This window comes from Sphaeramia orbicularis, chromosome 17, assembly GCF_902148855.1.
Source record: "Sphaeramia orbicularis chromosome 17, fSphaOr1.1, whole genome shotgun sequence".
Lineage (NCBI taxonomy): Eukaryota > Metazoa > Chordata > Actinopteri > Kurtiformes > Apogonidae > Sphaeramia > Sphaeramia orbicularis.
In genome coordinates, this window is record NC_043973.1 from 53,472,657 (window position 1) to 53,497,762 (window position 25,106).

Here is a 25,106-nt window from a genome sequence, read left to right on the forward strand (position 1 = left end):
AAAAAAAAAAAAAAGTGAATTAAGTGACTGAAATTAATTAGTAACTCAGGCTGATCATCGTCATCAGGCTCAGGGTGAATATTCCCAGGTTCAACCTCTAGATGGCGCTGTGAGATCTGCAAACCACCTGCAACTGACTTATCACCATTTTTATTCTCTTTGTGTGAGAAAATCACATTATGGTTCTAACTTTTTTGTTTCGTTTTTAATGTGTTTTTATATTAATGTGGGAAGCTGTGATCTTTGTGGAAGTTTAATATTTTTACTGATTGAAGTTTTTCTGGTTGAAGTGATAAAAGCAATTGTTTAGAGTTTTAACCCTTGGGGGTGTGGGGGGGTAACAATGTGGCCAAATCCCGAAAATACTGGGGGTAAACTTTGACCTGTTACACGGGTGTTAAAAACAGACGCAGAATGTCACCATCTTTGGTTTTGGCTTCACACACTGTAAACTCCATGTTAGATGGAGCTGACATCCCATCAGCTACTCCCCGTCACCGCGGCAATGATGACTATGATTTTGAACATCAAACCACCTGACAAGCTTCAGCAGTTGGATGTGTAATCAGTGGTGTCCCTGGCGTCCCACTGCAGCCTTTGTTTACTCATAGATGGGAGGTGGTTTCCATTCAGTCTGTACTACAACACTCTAACACTAGCAAATTTATGGATTATCACACATGTTTTAGAATATAAAAATATGCACTTAGACATGCAAGAAATACCACCAGGACGGTCAAATCAGCCAAAAAGAGTAAAGGAAATGCATTTTGCATTTTACAGATTATATTTACCCTTAGATGGATAAATGGTTAGTTTTCTTCAGAAATTTCAGTTTGTTCATGTTATTTACATTGCTTTAAAGGATAGCTGGTAGATATAAACATTGTCATTGCATAATTTTTCTTTTTTGTTTCAAAACATAAAGGAAAGTTTGGAGTTGACATTATTTCTATATTATTATGTCATTATTTCACTGGTCCGGCCCACTGCAGATCAAATGTAGCTTAATGTGGAACTGAACTGACATGAGTTTGACACCCCTGTATTAAATGGATGTTGACATTGTTCTATTGCTGTTATAAACTCTACATTATGTACTCTATATACTTTGCTTTTCAAATTTTCAAATCTATATATCTACATATCTATATTTATCTATCTATCTATCTATCTATCTATATATATATATATATATATATATATATATATATATATATATATATAAACATTTTAACCTCCTAAGACCCAGGAAATGTCAGCAAAGTGAAAGCTTTTTTTTTTTTTTTTTTAATTAAATAAGTGCCTACATTGGAAACATCATGATGCAACAGTTTTTTCAGATGCAGTTTTTAAAATGTTTATGGAATGTCCTTTGTGGTGGACAGTTTTCTTTTCTTTTTTTTTTTTTTTGTATACAGTTGTAAAACTCTTGTCCACAAATGTGGACAGAAAACCCATAGCTGGGTCTTAGGAGGTTAAATTTGTTAAAAATGTTGAACAAAAAATATTTCCAACATGAAATCATTCCTTTGTGGATCAACATATAATTCAAAAATGAGCATTTTTAACACGACAAAATGACAAAAGTGGCATAAACTTATACACTTATAAGCTTTGAAACTCTGTCAATACGACAAAATCAACACTAACTAGGTGGAAGGAACAGGTTTAAGTAAGAAGTAAAAGTCAGAATTATTCAAAAAAACTGAAAAAAGTAAAAAAATAAAAAAGTACATTGTTCTTGTGCAAAACACATGCATATATATTTTATTTACTTTGTATAAGATATAAATAAACTTTTAATTGGTCACTAGGATTTCAGTTCATTCTAACACTGACTCATTCTTGCTGGTTTTTAGAATAAGAAAGTGACCTTTTTTTGTTTTTTTTAACGGTGAAATTTTGGGACCGTTTCTGTTCAAATCCTGCTCCTGCAGGTTAAGTGTGGGTTATTGTCAGTGGTGTAAACGTGTTATTGTGGAGTCGGTGTGATTCACTAGGGTAATGGTCGGGTGTTTGACTGTGTGGGAACGTGAAGGTGGAGATGATGAGATGATGTGGAGACAAAAATACAACATGAAACAGCTGAAGCTCGTCTACACATTCACATAAAGGGAGGAAAGTAGTCAGTGCATCCACATGTTCTTCAGCTGGTTTTCCAGGTCACTTTAGGTGTAACTGCTTGAATATTCTTGGTGTTTGTTCGGTTTTCATTAGTTTCCGTGTCAGTTTGAATCTGTTTTTTATAAAATCAGCTCCTGGTAAGATGAGCTTCAGCCTTCTTATACCATCTACTTTAACATTAATGGAGTTTCTCCTATTGACAAATGTTTTGCTTTTTTTTTAACCCATGATTTATAGTTATATTCAGACCCATTCCATGTGCGACTCAGCAATTTCAGTGTTTCATTTTCCCAAACATCCACCATCGACCAAAACAATCTACTGATATGAACTGTTTAATACCTGTTGATCCTCTAATCCTATCAAAACATGCCAATAATTGGTGTAAAATGCAGTTTTACCTCCATTATTCATAGGATAAAATGTACAAAAATGTGTTAGATGAGAATAAAATGGGCAAAAGACTTCAAAAATAAGGAAAAACTGAACAAAAAAACCTTGAAATATGGCATAAAAGTGAATAAATACTTCTAAAATGAGGAGAAAATGAGTAAAATACTTGAAAAATGAGGACAATTCATTGTTTCATAACATTCAGAATCTTGTATTTATTCTGTTAACCCTCAAAAACCAAAACCATCTACTGATCTAAACTGTTTAATACCTGTTGATCCACTAATCCTATCAAAACGTGTCAATAATTGGTGTAAAATGCAGTTTTACCTCCATTATTCATAGGATAAAATGTAAAAAAAAAAAAAAAAAAAAAAAAAAAAAAAAAAAAGTTTTAAATGACAATAAAATGAGCAAAAGACTTTAAAAATAAGGAAAAACTGAACAAAAAACCCCTGAAATATGGCATAAAAGCAAACATGCTTCTAAAATGAGAAAATGAGCAAAATACTTGAAAAATGAGGAGAATTCATTGTTTCATAACATTCAGAATCCTGTATTTATTCTGTTAACCCTCAAAAACCTAAAGCTTCTACTGATCTAAACTGTTTAATACCTGTTGATCCCCTAAACCTATCATGTCAATAATTGGTGTAAAAAACAGTTATTCATCTTTTCATGGTCATCAGATATGACCCATTATGTATGTGTGTATTAAATAACACATAAAATGAACAAAATGAATAAAACATTCACAAAATAATAAAATAATATAGAAAATAAGCAAAAACTCGAGTAAAATTAAGTAATAAGACAATAAAACAAGCAAAAAATGAACAAAAACAGCCAACATGATCAATAAAATTAACAAAATTGAAAAATAATTAAACAAAATAATAAGTAACATGAACAAAATAAGCAAAAAACTGAAACTGAAGAAAAAATTATAAAACAGGCAACAAAATGAACCAAAAAAAAAAAATCCATGAATGGGTGTGGACACTGGTTTTATTTTCAGTTAATGATGTAATTTACTGAAAAAGTCAATTTTTCTTCAGTTTTCTCTGTTTCTGATAAAATAATCCTCAACTTTAATTTGAGCTTTAATGAACATCTACATGATCAGTGAATTAAATGTAGGAAAATTCCTAATTTTCACTGACAAAATGCAAAACACACAGAATAATATTATAATAAATGGTGATAAATCAGTTAAGGAAGATTAAGTTGAGGGAAAAATTCATTTGGAAATGCAGCCTTGATTTCAGATAAATACAAGCACTAATGCTAAGAATGCACCCTCCTTCCCTCTGGTTTACGCACAGAGGTCGTTTCCATAGCGACCTGTCGTCTCAGTCCTTTCCCATGCACATGTGCAGTACGTTCACGTCTCCGGCTCAACCAGACGCTCTGAGTTTACATTTGTCCTGCTTCTGTTTTCTGTCCGTCGGAACAGTGACGGCGACCTGACGGATGTGACCGCACAAACCCAACGCCACACAACTGTATTTATAAAACACAGCCAAAGAACGACCGGTCGTCAGCATCGGCCGCACTGACACTAGACAGCAGCCTTACAGATGACTATAGGGATGATGAGGCCGGTCTGAGCAAGCGGAGAAACCACCAGGGCAAAGAAAAAGCAGCCTCAACCTGCAGTTCCATAGACAGCCACTCGGCGGTGCCTACTACAGTGAGTCAATCCCAACAGAAAACCACTGAATATTTTAACAGCAGAAAGAAACCAAGGTTCTTATAGTTTTGGATTTTTCATTCATTCTTCAGTTTTGTTTAGTTTTGACTTTTTTTCTCTAATTCAGTTAGTTTTAATTCGTTTTTAGAGCAGGTTTGCTAGTTTATATTAGTTTTCATTTTTTTCTAAATGCTTAGTTTTTGTTTAGTTTTAGTTTTGTTGTATCTTTTCTCTTCTTCTCCGGCGTATTTAAATAAATCCCAGACAGGACTCTGCTGCTTTCTCCCAACTTTTGTCTCCATGTTTCCAGGTAGAGTGGGGACCAGAAGACGACTGGAAACCACAAGTGAACATAAGTGCTGTACGGTGCCACTAGCTAAAATTGCTAGAGCAAAATAAATCTATTTCGTATCAATCCGACATTGACAAAGACGAAAACTAACAGAATTTTATCCATAATTTTTAGACGTTTTAGTTAGTTTTGTAAGCGCACAATACAATTTCAGTTAGTTGTCGTTTTTTTTCTTTTAATTATTGTTTTTATTTATTTCAGTTAATGAAAAAGGTTTTTCAATTCTAGTTTTCGTCATTTCGTTAGTTTTTGTTTACGATAATAACCTTGTTGATTGGCTCTGTGGCAGTAACACACACCCATATTTTGTGCCATAGTACAGTGGCAGTAGACATTGCAAAAAATAAAGGTCAGAATTATTAATAAAACCAGAAGAAAGCAATAATGATGGAAATAAATCGATGGTTCCTGTGCAAAATGCATGCATATACACTTTTTTTTTTTACAAATTTAACACAGATTAGGTGGAAGGACCTGGGGCCTCATGTATAAAGACTTGCGTGGATTTCATACTGAAACCTGGCATACGCCCAAATCCAGAAAAGTCCGAACGCACAAAAAAATCCAGATGTATAAAACTGAGCGTACACCCAAATCCACGTACATTTCCTTTATACATCCCAATCAGCGTGGAATTGAGCACATATGTTGGAGTACCAGACTCCTCCCTCTCCACGCCCACATTTAAATATGCAAATTAGTATAAACGGGGTCTGCAGCTGGGATTTCCCTGTCTGTATGATCAGATGATGACGTCAAGGTGGACACGAAGCGGAGGCTGAAACAGGCGGAAGAAGAAAAGAGACGAACTGAGACTGTTTGAGCAGAAAGTTGACGATATTGTGGGTGACACTGTTCTCTCAGGGCTGATGCAGATCACCCCCAAGGTAAATATATATTTAGTATTAGTGTAAGTCACACATTAGTTCATTCTACAGGTCATACACAGTCTGATCACAGCTAAACAAGAAAAAGGTTCATGCGTAATCATGTCAGGAAATCAAAGAGGAAATCAAAGACTGACTCATTTTTAATCACTCAAATTATTATTTTCCAACAATGAGACAGAAGACGGTCAGATGCAGTATCATCCTCCTGTCACAGAGGCTTCCTGTTGACTCCCCGGTGTTAGCCGGTCCTCCGTTCCGCCACAGATGCCCGTCCGGCCGGTGTCCAGAACACCGGCATGGGTCTGTGCTGACCCGAGTCACATTAGGACATTGTGAGGACAATCGGCGGAGTCAGTGAGCGACTGGACCAACTAATAAATGTTCTCACAGACATGAACACTACATGAAATGCATTTATCAACCAGTGAATTTTGTGTCCTTGTCTCTTTATATGGTTGTTGCTGAATGTCCTCCCGGGCAGGATTGGCATTGATGGGTCCATGGTCTGGTTCTGGTTGGTCTGGTTGGTTCTGGTTCTAGTGGTGGATGTGCTGCTCTAGCAGTGGGATGACGTGCTGGTGTGTTCATTGTTCATCTGTGTGTCTCTGATGTGCACATTAGTCGGAGGAATGACCTTTTTCACATTATTAACAGTTTCCCAGTGTCACCTCTAAGTGTCGCCAAAGGTTCCAAAGCACTAGAAACATGCGTACGCCAGCTATGGAGTTGGCGTGAAGGACCGCACATTTCCACGGTCATTTCAGTCTTTATACATCTGAACGTGAGTGTGGAAAAGGGCGTACGCCAGGTTTTTGTGCGTACGCACGCTTTATACATGAGGCCCCAGGTTAAAACCTCTGTCCTCATAGTAGTGGACCACGGTTCCGTTCAGGTTTATTTACAGTCTGTGCTCGTGCGTCCACTGGGTTTGTCATTATGCAGCTATTTGTTCATTGTAGAGCTTTGAAAACCCAGCTCTATCGCCCAGTTTGTGTGTTAGGTGTCTTTAAAGAGATGCAGTAAATTCAGAGCTGAGCAGTGTCTCCATCCAACAGTGGCTTGGACTTTCTTAAACAGATTGGCCGTGGTTTTAAAGGCCTGGGTGTGTGTAACTCATTTAAATGGCTCAGACCACGGTGACGAAGGCCAAATCTGAAAAGGCCTCTTAAATGTAACTCACTTAAAGGAGTTCTGGATGTGGGCCAGCCAACCCAAACAGGGACTCCCACAGCGGCCGGTCTTTGTACTAAAGCCTGGACGTCCACATGCTGTTGCCACCCAAGGTAGAAGAGGAAGGAGGGAGTCTTCGGTAGGTTGGATGAACTGGACCTCACCCAGAACTATTGTACAGCGAACTACAGCAGAAAGGAAGCAGAGGGGCCTGGACCAGAAAGCCAGCACCGACTGTTCTTTTTTTTTTTTTTTTTTCAAAAATACATGAATTTTAATGTATTTATTTGTTATTTTCTTTCCCCTTGCTCTTTTTTCTATTGTCTTATTATTTTTTTGTTGTTGTTCTTTTATACTGCACTTATTTATGCTGTTGAAACATGGTTGTTAATATTTTTTGTAATTTGATTTAAATTGTCAGGAAAATGAAGAAAAATGAACAAAATTATCCAGAAAATGAAGAAAAATGAACTAAATTATCCAGAAAATGAAGAAAAATGAACAAAATTATCCAGAAAATGAACAAAAAGGAAGAAAATTATCCAGAAAATGAAGAAAAATGAACAAAAGTATCCGGAAAATGAACAAATATGAACAAAATTATCCAGAACATGAACAAAAATTAACTAAATTATCCGGAAAATGAAAAAAAAATGAACAAAATTATCCAAAAAATGAACAAAAATGAACTAAATCATCCAGAAAATGAAGAAAATTATCTAGAAAATGAACAAAAATGAACTAAATTATCTGGAAAATGAACAAAAATGAACTAAATTATCCAGAAAATGAACGAAAATGAACTAAATTATCTAGAAAATGAACAAAAATTAACTAAATTACCCAGAAAATGAGCAAAAATGAACAAAATTGTCAATGAAATGAACAAAAATTAGCAACGTTTGAAAGAAAATCAACAAAAATTTACAAAATAATCAAGAAAAACAAACAAAATCATCCAGAAAATTAACAAAAACATGGTTGTTAATATTTTTTTATACGTTTCATTTATCTCTTCCTATGTTTTTTCAGCGGTTGTTTGTTGTTCATAATTGGGCAGCGTTATGTGTTGTGTTATGGGTGGATGTTGTTCAGAAAATCAAAAATCAGCTTCCTGTATAGGGAATGTTTTATTCATGTTCTGTTATTAATAAATAGAACTTTGAAAGAGAATTGTCAAATTCTCATTAATTCCCATCCCTAGTTGAAGCAGGTGTTTTTACATCCTTGCACTATTTCCCCCTTGTTTTAAAAGCCGTGCAGCTGACTTTTCACTTTGTCCTTGGTAAAAAAATGTTTCGTTCACCGCAGAGATTTGAACTTCAAGGAAAGAGAAACCGTCTCCATGACGACGGTGGCAGCAGCACAATGAGCTCCACCAGAGAAACCGACCACAGACCACAGTCATGACCTTTAACCTCAGCCAAAACACAAACCTGATGCTTTACCGTCTGTTAAAATAGAGAAAATGACACAGTGAGTGTCCCAAGACACACACTGGAACAGCTGATTATCCTCGTCTGAATGTTTCGAGGTTGAAAGTTGCATCTTTCGACATTAAATTTAAGTCAGACAGGACATGAGATGTCAGTCAGTCATGATGTTTGTCTGTTTCTTAAGTGTCAAAACAAAGAAAAAAAGTTAAAAGGAAAAAAAAACAAGTAAAAATAAGGTCATCTCTCATTTCTGAAACAAAAGAATATACAGCCCTGTGTAAAAGTCCTTATGTTTGTTGGTTCAGTGAAGTTCTAATGCCCACACATCTGCATTTGTGTCTGTATTTAGATCCAATCTGATAGATGTGAAGGATAAACAGCAGCAAAAACTACAGTTTAATGAAAAGAAAACAGCTTCTATAAACCATAGTGGTCGTATTTACTGTCACCTCTTAATACTTTAGTTCAGACAATATGAGATTTAAGGCATTAATGTTCACACAAATTGAAAAAAATAATTGACATGAAGCCAAAATTAAAAAAAAAAAAAAACAGGACACATAAACCAGAATAAAATCAACAAAAGGAAAAAAAATGTAAAAAAAATAATTACAGAAATGAACAAAATAATCATCAAAATGAGTGAAAATGATCAAAATAATCTACAAAATTACCAAAAACAAACAAAATGAACAATAATGAACAAAACAATCAACAAATGAACAAATATGTAAAAAAGAATTATTAATAAAATGAACAAAATAATCAACAAATGAACAAAAATGTAAAAACAATTATTAATAAAATAAAATCATCAACAAATGAACAAAAATGTAAAAAAAAAACTTAATAAAATAAAGAAAATAATCATTGAAATGAGTGAAAATGATCAAAATAATCTACAAAATTACCAAAAACAAACAAAATGAACAATAATGAACAAAACAATAAACAAGATGAACAAATATTTAAAAAAGAATTATTAATAAAATGAACAAAATAATCAACAAATGAACAAAAATGTAAAAAAATTTTTTTTAAATAAAATAAACAACATAATCAACAAATGAACAAAAATGTAATAAACTATTAAAATAAACAAAATAATCATTGAAATGAGTGAAAAAGATCAAAATAATCTACAAAATTACCAAAAACAAACAAAATGAACAATCATGAACAAAACAATCAACAAATGAACAAATATTTAAAAAAGAATTATTAATAAAATAAACAACATAATCAACAAATGAACAAAAATGTAAAAAAAACTATTAAAATAAACAAAATAATCATTGAAATGAGTAAAAATGATCAAAATTACCTACGAAATTACCAAAAAACAAACAAAATACTGAAGAATGAAGAAAATAATCAACAAAAGAACAAAAATGTAAAAAAAATTAACAAAATGAATAAAATAATCATTGAAATGAGTAAAAATGATCAAAATAATCATTGAAATGGGTGAAAATGATCAAAATTATCTACGAAATCACCAAAAAACAAAATGATGAATAATGAAGAAAATAATCAACAAAAGAAAAAAATGTAAAAAAAAAAAAAAAAATTGAAATGAACAAAATAATCATTGAAATGAGCGAAAATTATCAAAACAATCTCCAAAATTACCAAAAAAAAACCCCAAAATGATAAATAATGAACAAAATAAGCAACAAAAGAACAAAAATGCAAAAAAAAAAAAAAAAAGATCAAAATAATCAACAAAATGACCAAAAAAGCAAACAAAATGAACAATAATGAACAAAACAACCAACAAATGAACAAAAATGTAAAAAATTATTAAAATGAACAAAATAATCTTGGAAATGAGTGAAAATGATCAAAAATAATCTCCACAATTATCAAAAAAACAAACAAAATGAACAATAATGAACAAAATAAGCAACAAAATGAGGAAAATAATCAAAAAAATGAACAAAAATAAGGAAATTATTATTTGATTCAACATGTCAGATATTTCTAATTATTTGTGCTGCTTCTTGTCATGGGGTCAAAGGTCACAATAAATAGTGACTTTAACCTTTATAACACATTGAGTTTTTAAGTGTATTTTAAGGCTGTGCATGTATTTCACGTCTTTTCCTGTTTAATGTTGAAGAAAAGAGAAGGACAAATAATAAATATGTCTGAACATTTCAACCCTGAAAACCCACACAGATAAAGGTGCAGTCAGACTTGTTGCACAGTTGTATTTATATTTTGCTGAAATCGAAGTATAAATTGTAACATCAGATGGCTGTGGAAGGATAAGCATCATGCATGACCTTGGAGTAAAGGAGCTTAGACTCATGATAATGTCACATAATGCTGGATGAACGTTCACGTCAGCCTCCAAAAGGTGGATTAAAGTGTGGATTTAAGACGTGTGTTGGCTCCTTATTAAACATGTTGACTGGAATTTCAGCCGCTGGAGCAGATGTGAAACAATGGGAGTTGACGGCGTTTCTTCAGACCTCGATGCAAAGCCAACACTTGCACTTGTAACCGGATCGGGGGGGCCAACACTGGATGCTTTTTACGTCCACTTGTCGAGCTTGTAAAGTTTGTGTTTGACAGCCTACACTTAGCTTTAGCGCTGCCCAGCTGCCGCCGTACGTGGTCAGCTTCACAACGACAACCCCCCCACCACCACCCCCGAGACTTTAAAGACCCTCATAAAAACACCAGGAACCCCCACCCACGCACTGAGCGGATCGCCTCCTATGGGTGGGTGCATCGACGGAGAAGAGCCATAAATTTGCTTGCTGGCATTTTCAAGCGAGGCAGGAAGCATTCTCGTCGGATTTAGGGATTGTGGGTAATCAGATCCAGGCAGGAGGAGGAGGAGGAGGAAGGCAGCAGCGCTAACTCAGTGCATCTGCTCATTAATGCTCATGAACGCTACTTTGCCTTTCCACTGATGCAGATTCCTGCCTCAGGCTTTAATAGAAACCTGCTCCTGGTGAGATTTCAACGAGAACTCCTCAAACCACCGACGAAGAAACTCCTGGAAAACCTCCAGACCTGAACAGAAGGTGGAAAAACCACCGCTGCAGCAGGTTTTATGCTGAGTCAGAGTCAGACTGTTTATGTACTTAGAGTTACTAAACAGGAGTCAGCAAACAAAACGGAATTATTACAAAAAGGACCAAAAATGAAGAAAATTGTCTGGAAAATTAGCAAAAATGAACAAAATTATTGAGAAAATGGAAAAAAAAAATGAACTAAATTATCCAGAAAATGAACTAAATTATCCAGAAAATGATCAAAATTATCCAGGAAATTAACAAAAATGAGTAAAATTATCCAGAAAATTAACAAAAATGAACTAAATTATCCAGAAAATGATCAAAAATTATCCAGGAAATTAACAAAAATGAGTAAAATTATCCAGAAAATGAACAAAAATGAATAAAACAACACACACACACAACACAACACAGGCCCACACAGATCCACATAGACCCCCACAGACTCACACAGACCCACATAGACTCACACAGACCCACATAGACTCACACAGATCCACATAGACTCACACAGACCCACACATGCCCCCATAGACTCACACAGACCCACATAGACTCACACAGATCCACATGACCCACACAGACCCACACATGCCCCCATAGACTCATACAGACCCACATGGACCCACACAGACCCACACAGATCCACACATGCCCCCATAGACTCACACAGACCCACATGGACCCACATAGACCCACACATGCCCCCATAGACCCACATAGACCCACACAGATCCACACAGACACACACAGACCCTGTCCCCATACTCCAGCTCTCCTCTTTGACCCCACATGCCTGTGTAATTAACAGAGGTGGGGGGTCTTGGGTTTGGCCCCTCCCCCTTCTCTGAGGTCACCAGGTCAGGGACCAGCTGAGTCCTGGGACGAACAGGAAACCACTGATCAGTAATGGAATCAAACCGGGGAGGTTCTGGACCAAACACAATATTATGGGATGTATGTGGTTAAAGGTCTGATCCTGACCACAGTTCATCCACTTCTGTCTCCAGAACCGGTCTGTTTGGTTCTAAACACCTACCACACATTAGAACCCACTTTAACCCTTTAACTGGTCTGTTTGGTTCTAAACACCTACCACACATTAGAACCCACTTTAACCCTTTAACTGGTCTGTTTGGTTCTAAACACCTTCCACACATTAGAACCCACTTTAACCCTTTAACTGGTCTGTTTGGTTCTAAACACCTACCACACATTAGAACCCACTTTAACCCTTTAACTGGTCTGTTTGGTTCTAAACACCTTCCACACATTAGAACCCACTTTAACCCTTTAACTGGTCTGTTTGGTTCTAAACACCTTCCACACATTAGAACCCACTTTAAACCTTTAACTGGTCTGTTTGGTTCTAAACACCTTCCACACATTAGAACCCACTTTAACCCTTTAACTGGTCTGTTTGGTTCTAAACACCTACCACACATTAGAACCCACTTTAACCCTTTAACTGGTCTGTTCGGTTCTAAACACCTTCCACACATTAGAACCCACTTTAACCCTTTAACTGGTCTGTTCGGTTCTAAACACCTTCCACACATTAGAACCCACTTTAACCCTTTAACTGGTCTGTTCGGTTCTAAACACCTTCCACACATTAGAACCCACTTTAACCCTTTAACTGGTCTGTTCGGTTCTAAACACCTTCCACACATTAGAACCCACTTTAACCCTTTAACTGGTCTGTTTGGTTCTAAACACCTTCCACACATTAGAACCCACTTTAACCCTTTAACTGGTCTGTTTGGTTCTAAACACCTTCCACACATTAGAACCCACTTTAACCCTTTAACGCATCAGTTAGGAGCCATGGATTAGTTTTTTTGTGATTTTTTTTTTTTTGGGTAAAACTGCAAAGATTTGTTTCTCAAACACAGTGACTTGTCCATTTTTCAGCTTATTTTTAATGGTTTTAGATGATTGATTAGTGGAAAAAAAACCAACACATGAACCGGTTCTCCATATGAACTAGATCTCTACGTGAACCAGTTCTCCACATCAACCGGTTCTCTACATGAGGCGGTTCTCCATATGAGCCGGTTCTCCACATGAACTGATACTCTACATGAACCAGTTTCCCCACATGAACCGGTCCTCTACATGAACTGATTCTCTACATGAACCGGTTCTTCACATGAACCTGTTCTCCACATGAACCGGTTCTTGATTCCGTCCCTAGTTCCAGCCCAGAGCAGATGTCTTGTACTGATCCGACTGGTCCAATAGAACGGCTGTATTGTGCGTGTCCTCCACCAGCGCTCGGACATGTTTGTGTTGTTCCCACTCGACTCCATCCCGTCACCAACACTCGGACATGTTTGTGTTGTTCCCACTCGACTCCATCCCGTCACCAACACTCGGACATGTTTGTGTTGTTCCCACTCGACTCCATCCCGTCACCAACACTCGGACATGTTTGTGTTGTTCCCACTCGACTCCATCCTGTCACACAAAGGCCGTTCTGTGTCTTCAACACAATAACTGATACAGCTCAGAACAACGTGTGCATCTGTGTCGAACGCAGGTTTTCAAAGAGTCGACACTAAACCACGTTAACGTCCTCAGTGAAGTGAACAAACCTGAGTCTGTCCTGCATTAACCCTTTCATACACCACAATTATTCACTCTGTCATTATTAACCCATAAAGTTCTACTGTTCTGTTAGTTCCCAAAGGAATTTTTGTCTCTATTTAGTGCACAGGTGTCAAACATGCGACCCAGGGGCCAAATTCGGCCCGCCAAAGGGTCCAATCTGCCCCTGGGATGAATTTGTTAAATGTAAAAATTACACTGACAATATTAACAATCAAGGATGTTAAAATCATTTTAGGTCAATTCAGTCTAAAGTGGATCAGACCAGTAAAATGTTATCAAAATAACCTATAGATAATGAAAACTACAAATTTTTCTCTTTGTTGTAGTGTAAAAAAAGTAAAATTACACAAAAGTTTACATTTACAGACTAGCCTTTTACCAAAAATGTGAATAAGCGGAAAATTCATAAGAAAAATTAGTGCAATTTGAACAATATTACACCTTTATCATTTACACATGTATATCACAACTTACAATCACAGTGGATCTACAAATACACAAAACATTTAGTAACAGGCAGAATACTGGTACAAATTCCACATACTTCATATTTGTTTATATTATGTTCAAGTACAGTTTGTAGATGTAAATGTTTTCATTACAGAATTTGACTTTTTTTCACTCAAAAACATAGAAAAAATACTTTAGAGTTGACATTATTTATCAGTTCTTATCCTGTTATTTATATTATTTTACTGGTCCGGCCCACTTTAGATCATATTAGGCTGTATGTGGAACTGAACTGAAATGAGTTTGACAGCCCTGATTTAGCGTTTCTTAAGTGACTTATCTCTGTTTATCATAATATTTTCCTCTGGATTTTACATTTTTTTGTGAAAATCTGCAAAAACAACCATCTGACTAAACAAACCGTCGATCATTTAACATATAGTGTTTCATTTGTATTAAATAACCGCCTAAACCAACACTTACAAATAAATACATTCATGTAGATGCAGTGTTGGGCAGTAGCATGGACGTACACACCACTGACACCCCTGTCGTCCAGGCATCAGTGTTTTTTTTCCAAATATGTATAAATAACAGAGTCAACCATTATAAGGATTAAACTCTGGTGCAGCAAAGAAAGAAAAAACAATCCATGGGAGAAAATGGCTGTAGATGCCATAGATTTGTGTTTGTAATGAACGCTGCAAAAAACAGAAAAAAATAAACTAAAAAAAAGAATACATTTTCGAAAAATGTAGAAAATTCTAATAGAATATATTAATTAAAAATGTCATAAATTAAAACAAAACAAAATACGTGTAAAGTACGTGGCAAAAATTTTTTTAAAAATCTATGAAGAATATATATAAAAAATACAAGAAAAACATAAAAGGTGACAGGAACATATGTTCAATTCCATTGTACCATTAGAACCTGTATTTTTAACATTAGAACCTGTATTTTAAACATTAGAACCTGTATCTTAAACATTAGAACATGTATTTTTACATTAGAACATGTATTTTAAACATTAGAACCTGTATTTTTAACACTAGAACATGTATTTTTAACACTAGAACCTGTTTTTTTAACATTAGAACCTGTATTTTAAACATTAGGACATGTATTTTTAACATTATTTAGGTTTTATCTATTCTTCTGTGTTTTTATTTATTTATTTAATTTTTTACATTTTATTTTTACAGTTGTACTATGTCTTTTAATCTATTCTTGTATTTTACTCTATATTTTGTTTTTTGTTTTTTTTTTCTGTACAGCACTTTGGTCCACTGTGGTTGTTTTAATATGCTTTACAAATAAAGTTGGATTGGATTGGAATATTTAGTGTCCAAAAAAACAAAACAAAACAAAACAAAAAAACTCCAAAAAACTGATATATCGTACTCTATCCTATTAAAAAATGATTGTTTCCTGATGTGTCCACACACACCGCTACGTTTGTTTTAAAACTCTTCTTCTTCTCTTGTTGTAACATCCGTCAAGATCCGTTTTTTTTATTCATGGGATTCTAGTTGCGTAAAAAGGTCTTTCCATTGCAGTTTTGCGCGATATACAAATTTTGCTACACCCAAAAAAAACACCTCTTACCAGCGCAAAAACTTTTCATCAAAATATTAGTTTTGGCGAAATTATGTTTTTATCATTAGGCACATTTTTATGCAAAAGTTACATTCGCATAAATTTGAGAATAAAAGGAAAAGTGACTACTCTCTTCTAACATATGTGGAAATGACCAAAAATAGTCACTTGCCCGATAAAGGGTTAAGGGGACTTTCTTTTCGTCTTCTTATCTTGCAGGATCATGTGTGTTTGTTGGGACACTGGGCTGACTGTCGTACTTATTGTGCCATTTCATATTTTTGTCGGTCGACATATTCCACATACCTCAGCGACCTCAAACACAACAGTCCAACTCCACATCCGCGCTTCGCTGAATATCAGCACTGGCCAAAATGTAAAAATAACTCTTCCTTTTTGAAGTCGGAGGGAAGAGGATGTCTCCGTCTGTCTGAGAACACAACGGAGGATGTGAAAGTTCAATCAGAGAGGACGGATGTGAGGAAGGGGAAGCCGGTGGATGGGGACGGTAACGGCTCCTCTGAGCTGCAGCCAAACGCCGATGGGAGCTCCGATGCCATCCAAGTGTTCGGCAAATTAAGAAAAGATTTATTCAAACACACACTGGAGGCTCGGACTGATAAGAAAAGTACGGATTTTTATGCCGTTGACTGAAAACCAATAGGATTTGTGCTTCTGTCAGCCTCATGTTAGTGATTTTCTGCCCTCTAGTGGTGAAATAGTGTGAATAACCCCTGGTTCCCCCCCACACAGAGGTCCTTCTAATCACTGAAAATGAATAAATGCACAGTGACACAGAAATGTCAAAATATTTTATGATTTCATCAACTTGAGCCATAAACAAAAATACCAAATACACAATAAGTGTCATATTTTCAACCCTTTAAATGGCATGTTTGTAATGGCAACAAACCATTTTTTTTTTTAAATGAATGAGTATTTGATATTTATTATAAGGGATGACCTTGATTTACAAAAAGGAAATAAAATTAGTGTAGAAAAATAAATTAATATATAATATTTAATAGTTTGATTAGTTAAGTGTGCATTTTAGGCACAGCCGGTGACAGGTGGTAATATTTTAGAACATTAGACCGAGCACAAAAAACAATAAAAATGCATATTCACTAATGTTACTGTTAATCATTGAGACATGCCAGGATGAAAAAAATCATACCGAAATCATCAATTTTTTATGTAGAATACTGAAAAAAAAAAAGTGGATTTTGCATCTAAATATATGATTTGTTTCCATTACAAACATGGCATTTAAAGGATTCAACATTTGTCAGTTATTGTGTATTTGGTGTTTTTGTTTATGACTCAAGAAAAAAAAATTAAAAAGTTAAAAAAACCATTTGACAAAAGCATTATTACTTGTCTGTGCAGGTTACACACTTTTTTTGTTTGTTTGTTGTTGTTTTGTTAAATTGTATCTTTATTCGAAATGATCATGTAAATTGATCAGTGTACCAAGAGTGGTAGAAAAATAAATAAATAAATAAATAAATAAATAAATAAATAAATAAATGTCATTCCAGTTTTTGTTTTTGTTTTTTTTTTTGAGTCCAGGAGATGCACTTCACCAGCCCATTGGGGCAAACGAGTCCCAAAAAAAAAAAAAAAACCTTGAATCACAGAACAAAGTCTGCTCGTCCTTGTAATGACCATTCCCCCTCAAATATCCCAAATTCAACAGCAAGTGTACTCAAGTAATAATAATGGGTCTACGTCATCCTCCAAAGGATGATCTGCTCTGCCCAGAACAAACGCAGTCAGATAGGGCTCATATTGACCCTTTGCACCGACGTCACAGTTATCACATGACTAGGGGTGCAGTGCCATGGTGGACGGCAAAAGCAACACAACAAACAAATGAATGAGCAACGGATTCTGTCTACCAGCACTGAAAATAAAGTTTTGGAGTTGTCCTGCGAAGTGACTCACCTTACTGGACGGCAGAAAGCACAATATTTGGAGAAGCTAGCGATAGCAGGGCTAGCTACTGACCCATACCTTCTGCCTCCTGATGTGTTTACGGATCTATCAAAATCCTCCAGTCTACTGGAGTTTAAAGCACACGATCTGTCCCATTCTGTTCTAAATGGAGTGTCCCCATACACAGGTGTGATCTAAAAGCATACAGAAGTCTGGATGAGCCCAGTTCTTAGTCTCAGGTTAGATTACCGAGTCGCTGTACTGCGCTCACAGCAGAGGAATGGATCTCATAATGGTAAAGGAGAGATACAGCTAACGTTAGCTAGCTAGCTGTGTATGTTTTGAACATGTTTCCCCATCATGTCATCCAAACTCAAATGGACTGGAACCAAAAGCAGCTCTAATGAACTAACACTGTGTAATAATGTTAGTGTGTGTCCTCAGTATCCTACAGTATTAGCTCTGTTGTTGCAGTGTCTGCCTTTCTATATCTACACACAGTAGTATGTACAGTTCCACCACTAGAACAGATGGAACAGCAGAATGACAATAACAGTATTTCATAGAACATAGTGTAGCTGGTCCAAAGGCAGACACTACAACAGCAGAGCTAATATTGAAGGTACTGATGACAGATACTGGAACACAGTGGCTCATAGTAGTTCACCCAGTCTACCACCTAGCTAGCATTCAGTGGTGCTAATGTGCTCTGGACACAAACAGAGTCTGTTCTATCTGTAATATCAGGTCCATCAGATCCAGGCTCTGTCTGGAACCAGCTGAAAGCATGGGTGGAACTGTTGTGTGTGACCACTGTACGTGTAAAGCAGGGTTAAAAATGAACAAAAACGAGAACGTTCAGATCAAATTCAATATTAGCCGGTTTGCCGTCCACTGTGCAGTCCGGCACTTCCGCCGTCCGTCATGGCGCTCATTTGCGGTGCGAACAGAGCATGACGTAATGTGTAAAGGGTCAATACTCACTAAAAGAAAAAAAACACTCTGATACAACTGAAAGACTGAACAACATAGAACTGAATATAGAGATCAGACGCTTTGGTGATTAGGTACTAAGGTGAACGCTCCATCTGTGTGTGTAAATGAATAAAAACACACGCACACACAGATGATGGAACTCCTACCTGATGAGGACACACTGGTTCTGAAGCCTCTTCCACAGTGAGCGGTAACACTCGTTGGCGACGGCAAAGATGTGCGGTGAGATCTCTCCCAGGTGGTGTCGGCTGTACAGCTCCACGGCCGGGCGCTCGTAGAGGCCGGGCAGCGTCTGGTAGGGATTGACCGCCGCCAGGATGGAGCCGATGTACGTCTGAGAACCAGGACAGACCGGGTTAGAGCGACGACGGCAAGGTCAGGTTTAGCTATGTGGCACATTTAAAGGAGCGATATAATGCAATAAAGAGATCTAAAACTAAAACTGATAAAAACAGATCCACAATAATAGAATCAACTGCATCTAGAACACAACCAGAAAATACAGGACAGACAGATAGAAGGACAGACAGACAGACAGACAGACAGATAGAAGGACAGACAGATAGAAGGACAGACAGACAGACAGACAGACAGATAGAAGGACAGACAGATAGAAGGACAGACAGACAGACAGACAGACAGACAGACAGACAGATAGAAGGACAGACGGACAGATAGAAGGACACGCAGACAGAGATAGATGGACATATAGACAGACAGAAGGATGGACAGACAGATGGACAAGCATACAGACGGACATACAGACAAACAGACAGACCAGTCTGTCCTAAGACCCCTTGGGTCCACCCTATGCTGGGGTTTAACCAGTGGCTAAACGGTGCCCTTCCAGCAGAACCACACCACGGCTGTGGGTCATCTGTGTGAAAACCCACAGATGAAAACAGCAGGAAATGATCTGCGTCACACTGACACCCTTTCATTTCAGAAGTGACCATCACAGAACACATGCCTGCAGCCCCTGGACCCGAGGCCGACCATAATCCAATTAAAGGCCCGGGTCATAAAAGCCTCATTAAGCTGCATGGACAGTAAACGCATCACAGCTCCACACGTGACCTCAGTAATGCACCACATCTACAAAGCATTCTGGGTAAAAAAAAAAAAAAAAAAAAAACAGCTCTGAACAACATTCAGCGTGTTTGACCTTTTAAAAACTTTCCAAACCAGCGTCATATTTCAGAGTCAAACAAACCAAACGGCTCAAACACACACCAGAGGACACCTTTGGCAGCGGCGGCGACTATCGGATAAATAGGAAAGTTTGGAAAAACACTGCACATGGACATGAAAACAAGCGTAGAGTCCTGCTCCGTAAAGGTTACGGCGGCGGCGTTCTGTCAACAGCGCTCGGCGTCATCGTCAGGCAGGACGGTTTGGACGGACGCAAAAGGTCACAGACGTATTAAAACACGCCCACTACGACTTAAAACCTGAACGCGCTACGATGCTGTCGACGGTCTGAGGAAACTTTTCCACCGTGAAGAGAAGAACAAACTGGAGCGAATTAGAAATTATAAAAGAATTCAACCTGGGATGAGTCAGAACGGAGCAAACAGGACGAAATATAGACCCGGTTTACGCAGGTTTGACAAAAACATCAGCTGTTATGTTCACACTGGGTTCACAGAGTCGACCAGACGACCATGGGAAGATCTGAAGAAACACTTTAAGAAGCCTTTAATACTTTATCACCATCTATAACAATATGATCCTCTGTGTTGTAACTTTTTTCAGTGTAAATGTTGTATTTTATTATGTATAGTATGTTTGCTTGTTTGCATGACAGGGAAGGAGGAGCAAAGCATGATGGGAAGGTGTTTAAGGAGCTGAATGTTTTTGGTTTATGTTTATTCATTTGACTCCAGCTGAATGGAAGAAAAGTGGAACATTCCAGTCACACATTTACCAGTTCTCGTTTGTTCGTTTTACGGACTTTCTTTTACATTTTTTGTTCATTTTCTAGACAAATTTCATTGTCTTTTCTTGTTTTTCCCGATTATTTTTGCTTATTTCCCAAATGTTTTTGTTCATTTTCTTGATGATTTTGTAAATTTACGTTCATTTTGCTCATTTTTGTTCATTTTCTTGATAATTTTGTCCATGTTTGTTCATTTTTTTCTTCTTTTCCTGATTTTTTTGTTCATTTTCTAGACAAATTTGCTCATTGTCTTGTTTCTCTTTTTCTCCATTATTTTTGCTTATTTTTATTTATTTCCCAAAAGTTTTTGTTAATTTTCTAGATGATTTTGTTTGTTTTCCTTGATTATTTGATACATGTTTGTTCATTTTCTTTAAAACTTTGCTAATTTTGTTCATTTCATTGATAATTGTGTTCATTTTCTTGATAATTTAGTTCATTTCTGTTCATTTTCTGAATAATTTTGTTCATTTTTGTTCATTTTCCAGATAATTTTGCTCATTTTTGTTCATTTTGAGGATAGTTTAGTTCATTTTTGTTCATTTTCTTGATAATTTTGCTCATTTTCTGGATAATTTAGTTAATTTTTGTTCATTTTTTTGGATAATTTTGTTAATTTTTGCTCATTTTCCTGATAATTTAATTCATTTTTGTTCAATACCTCCGCAAAGGAGGATATGTTTCTGCCAGGGTTTGTTTGTTTGTTTGTTTGTTTGTTTGTTTGTTTGTTTGTTGGTTAGTTAGCAAGATAACTCAAAAAGTTATGGATGGATTTGGATGAAATGTTCAGGAAATGTTGATACTGGCACAAGAGAACAATGACTAAATTCTAGTGGTGATTGGGGGGGCTGGGGGGTGGGGGACTGATCTGCCTTGGTGGAGGTTTGCGCTCTCTGAGTGCTTTTCTAGTTCTATTTTTAATTCACTCATCATGTAGAGCAGGGGTGTCAAACTCATTTTCTTCCAGGGGCCACGTTCAGTCCAGTTGGGTCTCCAGTGGAACGGACTCTGGGGTGCCGTAAAGGGGGGGGGGGGGGGGGGTTGAACATGACAAATTCCTGGGGCCCAGCAGATATAGGTTAGAAGTTGTGAAAATTTCGTGAAAGCTTTGTAGTAAAAAAGAGGTGTAGAAGTCCGGAGTCGGACATTTTCGCACCAGTTATGGAACGCACCCCTATACCTCCAGTACCCCACCCCCACCCCACCGACACTGAAAATCTTGTGTAAGCTCCGCACTTAAAAAGAGACATAGAAGCCGGGAGTCGGACAACAACATATTTACATATCATTTATTTTCTGAAGGGCCATCAACATTTACCTTCTATGGAATCCATGATTGGTAGCGGCGCCCCAGTCTGGACCAGTAAAGTAACAACATCATAAACTATAAATAATAAGAGCTTTTTCTCTTTGTTTCAGTGCAATAAGAAAATATAAATTATGAAAATATTCACATTTACAAACTATCCTTTAACAAAAGGCTGTAATTTTGTAAGAAAAATAAGTGCAGTTTTCCCAATATTATAAGTTATATTTATGCAATTTAAGGGTCAATGGAAAAGCAATTAATGACACGTGACATTATTTTAGGTCAAACACATTCCCATCTGAGGATTTATTTACTGATTAAATGTGGACAAACACCTGAAACACGAAAAAAATCTGATGCAAAATAAGGGAAAATCGACCTCAGATGGCAAATTTACAGCCGTGTTTGCACCAACAGATGATTAGCACAAAAACAGAGGAACAAACGGACGTAATCCATTCTTTAGTGAGTTTTATGTGAAGCTTTTTATAAATGCACTGATTGAGCGTTTGATGGAGTGAAACTGTCGTTGCACAATAACACAGAAAATGAAGAACAGACGGACGCCTTTTCCTTGGATCACCCGCAGAAGGTTCCAGATACTGTTGTGTTTGGACAGAGGAGGAGGGGCTTTGGTTCTCCGAGACGCCGCCTGAGGTGAAACCGTGTTCTGCTCTGAAGTGGAGAACTCAAATTACAGCCATAATAAGGACAATTAGGTTAATGTGCATACCGACGCACGGTGGAAAACCCAGCAGAAATATCACCGACTCAGCTGAGCAACGGCCTCTTTCCCTCCGTGGGTTTAATCGCACAAACCTCTGCTTACTCTGCGAAAACTACGAAAGAAGAAGTCTGATTAGTACTAAATAAAACCAGATTTAGGTTCGTTAAAACGGCAAGAACAAAAGAACACGAGGAGCCTTCAAAATGTGAGAAACATCTACTGAAGCAGCAACAACGTGAACCCGTTATCTGACCGAAAAGACGGAAAACAATCTGGTTCTTGTGTTTGGATGTGATATTATATGTTTGAGTCTGAACTGGGTCAGGATGAGCTGGAACATCCCAGAATGGAAACAAACCAGATTTTGGTTTGTTTCTTTGTACAACTTTATCATTTTTCTCTGACAATGTTTCAGTCCAGCTGAAAACGGTTCTGTCCAACTGTGCATCGAACAACTGAAAGGGTTCTATCTGCACTCTGACTTTTTACTTTATTTTAATTGATTATTATTTATGTTTTTTCGATTATGTTTTAATTATAATTGTGTGTTTTTCACCTGTCTCTTTTCCATTTTTGTAAGGCACTGTGAATTGCCCTTTGCATGAACTGTACTATACAAATAAATCTGCCTTACCTTTTTCATATCAACTTTTTTTTTTTTTGCTTTTTGATTTCCAATAGACAAACATACATTACACATCAACACATACCACACAACAAAATGCAAACTAATCTCACTGCACACACACACGCACACACACGCACACACACACACACACACACACACACACACACACACACACTATCATATCAACAACACTGATGTCATTAAAGCATTTCTTACAAAAGTTGTGAACCCCCCCTTCCAGGTGACACCGCCACAAACACATCTACATAAACACTCATGTATCAAAGGGGTAAACAGAACACCAAAAGAAGGAAACAAATACACACAAATACAAAAAACAGATGACAAAATAAAAGACTCAAACCAATCTGTGTTGACAAACCAGATTTTTTGACGCAAAAAATTTGGATTGATTGGGTCTTTGTTTCTATATGTCCAGGTCGTTATTGAAAATGATCATCAGTTCTCAACTAAATTACCTGATTAAATAAATAAAATATTTGTTTATGCAAAAAATACGTGATTTTTTTTATTTTTCAATATACTACATGAAAACTGGATTATATATATTTACTAGTGTGTTGACCCGTGGGGATCCACAGGTTCTAGATGTGGTAGTTTTTATTGCTGTTGTGTATTCATGCATGCTGTACCGCAGTTGTGCAGCAGTCACCGCCAAAGTGTTGTGGCCATTGTAATGTGATTGTAAGAAAATGACTAATATCTCCCAAAACATTGGTCCGATTGATTTACCGTTTTCACTAGTCTGTTCCTAAACCAAAAATACAGAAGTATGACAAACTGCAGCAGTCAGCTCTGTACGGATTTAGTGTGAATCCCCGGACACACACACAAACACACACACACACACCCACGCATGTCCCTGTATCTCAGCGTCACATTGACATACCAATCAAAAACCAAGTTGAATTTTGACGGATGTCAGAGTATTTTGAGCTCACTTGGTCGAAGGGTGTTAGTGTAGGAATTTAACACTGTTTATTATGGGATGGTTTTAGTGGATGGGTCAGAATAAAAATAAAAAAAACAGGCAAAAATGAACAACTTTTGAATTCTGACCTAAAAGAAATGGTGAAACATAACGTGTACACTTGAAAACCCTCGGCGTCCAAAAAGAGATGAACATTTAATGAATATTTTGTTGGTGTCCTGTAAAAAGACTATCACCAGGAAATGGCTATCACAGGAGAGCCCAACTTTAAACAGATGGATGGAAATCACACTGGACATTTATAAATGGAAAAAAATAACAGCATTTGTTCATCACAAATTGGAGACACTTGCTTCATACTGGGAAAACTGGGTCAACTCTGTCACACCCTACAGGCCTGATTTTGTTTTCACAAATTAGTGATGGTGCTGAATAGAAAAGATCACTCCCTATTTGTTCATAGTCTCTCTTTTTTTTTCTTTCTTCCATTTGGTTATTTGACATAAAAAAAACATTATTCTGGCATTTAGAGCAGACAACAGATGTATGCTATATGTACATGTGATGAACTGAATGTGCATGTCTGATACTGAATGTCAATAAAAAATAAATTATTAAAAAAAAAGAAAAGAAAACCCTCGGCCTGTAGTCCACACCAAAGTTTTTGCACATACAGACGGACAGACAGACGGACAACAAACTGATGGCAATACCCTGCAGTGTGGGCCGAGGGTAAAAATAATACCACCTTTAATAACATAAAGTGCAAAGTGTGCGTAATATGCTCAGTTGGATACTGGAAGGTTAATGGGAAAAAAATGTATAATATATAAAATTTTTAGACGTATAAAGACATGATTTT

At 36.7% G+C, this 25,106-nt stretch overlaps 1 protein-coding gene across 1 annotated transcript in view; it reads right to left on the reverse strand.

The window, feature by feature from the left end:
- The window catches only part of myo10 (myosin X), a 160,406-nt gene that overhangs the window by 70,347 nt on the left and 64,953 nt on the right, over positions 1-25,106 (reverse strand). The window contains exon 4 of the mRNA XM_030160553.1: positions 18,836-19,023. Coding sequence (XP_030016413.1) covers positions 18,836-19,023 — 188 coding nt within the window. The remainder of the gene's footprint in view (positions 1-18,835; positions 19,024-25,106) is intronic.